Genomic DNA, 6,979 nt, shown 5'->3' on the forward strand with positions numbered 1-6,979 from the left:
CGAGGGTGTTTCATTCTCATTGTCACTTTCTTTAGGCCTGCCTTTAGTACCTTGGCCTCAGGGGTCTTTGTGTCATCGGAGAGCTGGGATGCAGTGCTGCGAGGAGAAATGGAGTGGAGCCAGGAGGTTGGCCTCCGGCTGGGAGGAATGGGAACAGTGTGGGCTCAGGAGGATTCAGGCCAGGCATCTAGTCCCAGCCCTGTCACTTACTAGCCCTGTGATCCTGGGACCTGACCAAGCCCTGTGAACATGAGGTTCTTTACCTGTGATACGGGTTTCATAAGCCCTATCCAGTAGGACTGCTGCAATGTGCACTGTGTATGTAAAACGCCTGGCACAGTGTTTGGCATATGATGGATCTGTAATGATTGGAAGTAATATCTAGTATTATTGTGACCCCAGGCCCTAACACCCTCTACTCTGGAATTTTTGTTGTTGTTGCTATCCTGTACATCTCAGAATACACAGCTCAAAATGTTTTTCCCTGAAAATTGCCACAGATTCCTGTTTTGACAGTGCTTGCATGGAACTTTGCACTGGTCCCCCAACCCGGCCAGCCACTCAGAGCCAGCCCTCAGCCATCTCCTCATTGTGCCTTCCAATCACCCCAAGGCCCCAGCCAACACTCCAGTGCCATGCAGCTGCTGCTGCCTCTCTGTTGCCACTGCCATGAGAACCGCCAACCCCTTGCAGGTGCACAGGAGCTACCACCAGGATTCAGAGGCTGCCAACTGTCAGCTCTACACCTCCCATGTCTACCTGCCCATGTCTTATTTCTTTGACTGTGACTATGTGGCTTTGAAGAATTGTGCCAAATACTTCCTTCACCAACCTCCTGAGGAGAGGGAACATGCTGAGAAACTGATGAGGCTGCAGAATCAACAGATGTGGCCGTATCTTCCTTGAGGATATCAAGAAACCACACTGTGATGACTGGGAGAGTGGGCTGAATGGATGAAGTGTGCACTACACTTGGGAAAAAGCAAGAATCAGTCACTACTGGAACTGAGCAAACTAGCCACTGGCAAAAGTGACCCCCACTTGTGTGATTTCATTGATATGCATTACCTGAATGAGCAGGTGAAACCCATCAAAGAATTGGGTGGCCATGTAGCCAACCTGCCCAAGATGGGAGCCCCCAAATGTGGCAGAATATCTCTTTGACAAGAACACCCTGGGAGACAGTAATAATAAGAGCTAAACCTTAGGCTAACTTCCCCCTATAGCTACGGAGTAACTTCCCTGGTCACCAAGACAGTGCATTCTTGTTGGGGTTTCTTTTACCTTTTCTATGAGTTGCACCAAAACATCCACTTAAGTTCTTTCATTTGTATCATCGCTTCAAATACAGAAATTGGTACCCCCTCCCAAAAAGAATATGCAGCTCAATGGGACATGGAATCCCAAATCAGACAAAAATGTTGCTTCATAAATAAAACTCAGTAAATTTTCCCTCTTACAGGATATATTTTCAAATTTGAGTGTGTAGGACTCTTTCCCAGCTGGATACAGCTCAAAAAGCCTGGAATTTGAGTCAAGGACCAACTCCTTGCCTCCATCCAAGCCACTGTTTTTCATTCATTTCACCCCCATCAAATATCTAGCCCTTGCTTAGAGTTGTCCAAATTACACTAAAGGTAAACTAATTGAACTACTTTTCTAATGGAGTCAACTGACTTCTGGGCATCAATTCATAGGCTTATTTCTCAGGAAATCCTTATTTCTTAGGAAATCTTTGCAGAGGATGGGTATCAATCACTTGGTTCTTGCATCATGCTCAACTGCAGTGGGAAATGAGTACAGGACACCTTCCACACCTGTCCCAGCTGGAGATTGCTCTCTGCTTTGCTCAGCATCCAGAAGGAACTGCTCAGGGCAGTTCTCCATTCCAGGCTTTGCTCTCAGCCCTAAGTCACGCGTCACATGGTCTGAGAGTCTGGCCCTGCCACCACCCAGCTTCATTCCAACCCACTCCCACAGAAGGAACTGCAGTTTCCCAAAGCCCCAAACCACCCTGGCTCAGGGTATTCATGCAGGACTGCTCTCTCCTGGAGCCCCACACCCTCACCCTCTTCCTTTTCCTCTAGGACTTAGAGGACATCTCACCACCTCAATTAAGTGACTGCAGCTCCTAGATTCTACCATCCTATGGTAGTCGGTAGACAGTAGATAGATGGGGGTGAGTCAAACTTACGGTAGTATCTCCTGTATTAACAAAGAGTCTTCCAAAGAACAGACCGATATTCAGTGAATGTTTGGGGAAGGAATTCACCAGTGAACAAACATTTTGTTTATTACAACTTAATGTTGACTTGAATAAGCTAACAAGATCCAGGTGTATATTTTTTTAATTTTACAGAAAAAAATGTACTAAAATGATAAGGAAATAAAAAGCACTTTTATATTATACAATGCCTTATAGTTAACTATAGTCAACCTACTATGCTATAGAATACCTGAACTTATTCTTCCTATCTCATTGTAACTTTTACCCATTGACTACCCTCTCCCTTCCCCAGTCTCTGGTAACCACTGTTCTCTTCTCTACTTCTATGATAGCAACTTTTTTTTTTGTTAGGTTCTACATATGAGTGGGATCATGTGGTATTTCCTTCCCTCTTAAAACACAGTGAAGAATCTTCCTGACTTTACTTGGGGTAGGAGAAGCTGCTGGTGGCACTAAAACTTGCACAGGCCATGGCAGTAGTATCATCTGCGGGGGCCATTCTGGCCCAGGCTCTCTCTTCCTCATCTCTCAAAGCCTCCTCATACCACAGTGGGAAGGATCTAGGATCACTCCCATTGATCTTGGCCAAAAACTTTAAGAGACTCATCTTGCTGATTTCAGCATGGGCCCTTGGACCCCAAAAGAACTCATAACATGCAGGATCACTGTTGGGCACCCTCCGGTACTCCAGGTACCCTTCCTGGACCCAATCATGGTAGAGGAGCTTCTGGGGCTCCCCGTAAATGAAGTGCTCCCTTCCAGCATGCACCCCTAACACATTTAGTGTTTCCCAGATGACCGCCTCCAGGGCGCGGTTGCCCTCCATGAAGATTATGCTCAGGACAAGTATCAGCATGCCAGTCTTGGGCACACTCTCAGCATCATTGAGCATCCCATCATAGGTGAGGCCCAGGTTTCTGACAAGGATGAAGGAGTGGCCAGTGGGGTCCACTTCCTTCACTTCAATGCCAAAAACCAGTTGCATGCAGTCCAAGGCTTCACTAAAGATCAGAGGGAAATGGTCCTTGTCATTTTTGATGACAATGGTTAGCATTTCTGCCTTTGTGATAAGTTCCTTCATTCTATACTTGAAAAGAAGGAACTGCATCAAATCAGCTACCTTTTCATCTATCTTGTTTTGGGACAAGGACTCAGTGTTTGCCAGGGCCTGTGAGGTGCTTGGACTCTCCTCTTGTTGGTTGCTGGAGCCCTCATCAGATTGGCTTAATGGGGTGGAGGTGATGGGAGTGGGGGAGGAGCAGGCTGCCTGAGGACTCTGGGAAGGACTTGGTGCCCCAGCAGCATCAGAAATGTCCTCTGGGGTGCTCGACATTAGAGGATAGCAGGAGGAGGGAGAGGAACAGGGGGAGCTGAAAGACGACGGAAAAGAGGAGGAGCAGGTGGAGGAGGATGAGGAAGTATCCTCCTCCACAGCTGAGGGATCCTGTGCACCCACAAGGCCCTGTGTCTCACTTTGGGACTGAAGATCTTCTTCAAGCATGTAGCGCCGACGCTTTGAAGGTGGAGCCATGATGGCTTTAGTCAGAGCAGCAGGCAGGAGTGTGGGTAGGAGTTCACAGGCCTGGGGAGAAAGGGAGTGTGTCAGTGGCGTCAGTGAAAACCACACCCTGGGGCTCTAAGAAAGGCTTGTCCTACAGACCTTCTCCTCCTAGGGCTCCTGTCCTCCTGGTCGGCCTGTCCTCTAAGCACCTGAACGAGGAAGTGAGATGGGTCCTCAGGGACAGTGGCCCTCAGAGCATGAGGCCCCAGGGCTGACAGTGGGTGGGTGGGGCCGAGCACTGTGGGGTCCCCTGTGTGCCGGGAAGGGCAGGGCCCTTGGCACACATTCAGAGTGTGTACCTCACCTTGACTCCTGGCACGGCCTGGGCCTCCTCCGCTCCGCGCCCCGAGGACACTGCCTCAGACCAAGGTCTCACCGTGGGTTCCTGGAGCCCCTGTAGGAGGAAGTGAGGGGCCCTCAGGCTGCAGATACAGGCACAGCCCTGGTACCCCCGGTGCTGTCAGGAGGGTGGCCCAGGCTCTGGGAGGTCCCCACCATTCTGGGGTGGATGGTCGCCTCCGTGCTCACTCAGGGCCCTCACCTTTTGCCTGGAGGGCCCTAGACCCCACCCCTCTTCTGGGCTGGGAAACTCTCAGAACAAGAGCTCACATCCCTGAGAGGGAGCAGAAGGCAGTGAGTGGGCCCCACAGCTGGACACAACAGCCCAGGACCTTGGAAAGAGGACAGGAAGAGGCAGCCAGATTTGGTGGGGTCCACGTGTCTGTCCTGCAGGAGGAGCTTGCTCGGTCCTCACCTTGATGCCTGGCAAGGCCTGGGAGGGAGCGTCGACCTGAGGCCACCTCCTTACACCAAGGCCCTGTCCCCACCACACACCGGAAGAGGGAGTGAGGGGAGGCCACCCACCCACTGTCCCCTGTGTCTTTCCCAGGCTGAGAGGTGGGGCAGGGCAGGGCTGGGTCTTGTGTGTTGGGTGAGTAGGGTCCCCTCCATCCTGACCCTGACTCCTGGCAGGGCCTTGGATCCTGCCTCTGCTGAACTGAGGGCAGCCCCCTCAGACGATGGCCTTCACCTCCCTGAGACCAGTGATCCAGATATGAGATCACTGTGAGACTGTTTGTGTTCTGGGCTAGGGGTGCCCTCGATCCTCCCTTAGGGTCCTCACTTAGACTCTCAGGGCACAGAGCAGGGGCAGGTTTCCCATGTCTGGGATGGGGGACTGCTGAGTCCTCGCTCAGGAGCCTGGGATTCCTCCCTCTGCTGAACTCAAGCCCTGCTCCTCAGACCAAGGCCGTCCCTTCCTTGTCACCCTGAATACAGAAGCAAAGACACAGCACATCTAGCCACCCTGCCCAGGGCCTCCCCAGTGCCAAGGTCCCCTTCTGTTCTGGATTATAAGGTCTGCATTATCCTCCCTCTGTGTCCTCCCCTTGACCCCTGGCGGGGCCTGCGCCCCCACACCCTGAGGATGTGAGTCCTCACCCCTCAAATTTCTCAAGCTGAATTCTGGAGGTGTCTCAGTCTGACAATGAAGGCGGGGCTGGGCCTCCTCTGTCCTGGGTTTCTGGGTCACCTTAGTCCTCCCTCAGTCCTTCCCTTGTCTCCTAGGGGGGCCTGGGCATCTTCCTCTGCTCACCGGAGGCTGTACTCGTTACAAAAAGCCCCTCCCTTCTCTAAGACCCAGATGTAGCTGTCAGGAACCTCGTGCCTGCTCACCCTGCACGGGGCCTCCCATGGCTGACCACAGAGGCAGGCATCTGGGGAGCCCTCCCTGCCCTGGAGTCTAAGACCACACCCCCCCTTCTCTCAGTGTCCTTATCTTGGTGATTGGCAAGCCCTGGGATCCTCCCTCTGTTGACCTGAGTCTGGCCCCCTCAGGCCAAGGTCCTCACCGCCCTAAGGACGCCTGGGCAGTCGGTGGACATCACATCCGGACAGCATGCTCCCGGGATTCCCAGGGTCACAGCAGGGGGAGGGGTGATTCTATGGGCCCCTCCCTCCTCCCTCAGCATCTCACCTCACTCCTAACAGGGCCTGGGTGCGCTCACCTCCGCCAATCTGAAGCCTGCCCCTCAGCCCAAGGCCCTCGCCTCTGTCAGTCCCCACAGGCAAGTCAGTGGACGTCACATCCAGCCCCACTCCCACAGGGGCTTTCCGGGTTGACAGCAGGAACAAGGATGCACTGTGGGGCCCCCTATCGGGATGTAGCGGGGCCTCTCAATCCTCCCCTACGGCCCTGCCCTGCATAGTGCTGAGTCATTCCCGGGTCACACCAGGCTCCGACTCCCAGAGTCCCCTAAATCCTAAGGGGGAGGGACTCAGCCTGACAAGTCTGTCCCGGGCTGGTTCACGGCTGACAGCAGGGGCAAAGCTGGCTTATTTGGGGTCCCTCTACCTAGGGTGGGGCCCGCTCCGTCCACCCTCGTCATCTCACCTCACTCGGAACAGAGACTGGGCCCGCTCCCCTCCGCCGACGGGAAGCCTGCCCCTCAGATCAACGGCCCCGCCTCTTTCAGTCGCCCAGACGCACGTGAGTGGACGTCACATCTGAACACCCACAACCTAGCTTCCCCGGGCTGACAGCAGAGGCGGAGCTGGATTATTTGGGGATCCTCTACCTGAGGTGGGGACCCCTCAGTCCACCCTCATCATCTCACTTGACTCCTCACAGAACTTGGGCCCTCTTACCTCTGGCGATCTGAAGTCAGCCCCTCAGACCAACGGCCTCGCCTCCATCAGCCCCTCAGACGCAAGTCGGTTGGCGTTACATCCGGGCTCCCACATCCGGGGCTTCCCAGGGCTAACAGCAGGGGTGGAACGGGATTGGTGGTGGGAGGCCTCAGTCTCCCTCCAGGTCCCGCCCCTGACGCCTGGCAGAGCCGGGGCCCCGCCCTCTCTGGGCCTGAGGGGGCCTCGGGTCTCACCAGGCTCTGACTCCCAGAGCGCCCTGAGGTGGCCGTCGGGGGAGGGCAGTAGTCAGGGGACGACATGTCCAGTGTCCCAGGGCTGCCGGCAGGGACTGAGCAGGACCCTGTGGGCCCTCTCTGTGGGGTGTGTGGACCCTCTGTCCTCGCTCCTGAGGGTCCTCGTCGTGGTTTCCTGCTCTCTGATTAAGTGCTGGGCGGGAGGTGCCTGTCCCTGCCACCCCTGAGCATGGGCTCCGCTGCAGCCCTTGCGGAGAATGGCTGCGGGTCCCAGGCTGGATGCCAGTGGGGGCTGCAGGGCCCGGGACT

General features: G+C 54.5%; 1 protein-coding gene and 1 pseudogene across 1 annotated transcript; one reads left to right on the top strand and one right to left on the bottom strand.

Moving 5' to 3' along the window:
- The first annotated feature begins 657 nt into the window (after positions 1-657).
- Positions 658-1,201, top strand: LOC123628691 (annotated as a pseudogene).
- Positions 1,202-2,648: 1,447 nt separating this feature from the next.
- MAGEA10 (MAGE family member A10) lies at positions 2,649-6,736 on the bottom strand. Its single transcript, XM_045538779.1, has 3 exons — positions 6,515-6,736; positions 4,093-4,182; positions 2,649-3,809 (listed from the first exon to the last, which is right to left on the bottom strand). Exons 1-3 carry the CDS (start codon positions 6,734-6,736, stop codon positions 2,649-2,651), a joined length of 1,473 nt encoding a protein of 490 aa, XP_045394735.1.
- Positions 6,737-6,979: the final 243 nt, after the last annotated feature.

Source organism: Lemur catta, chromosome X (assembly GCF_020740605.2).
Source record: "Lemur catta isolate mLemCat1 chromosome X, mLemCat1.pri, whole genome shotgun sequence".
NCBI classification, from domain to species: Eukaryota; Metazoa; Chordata; class Mammalia; order Primates; family Lemuridae; genus Lemur; species Lemur catta.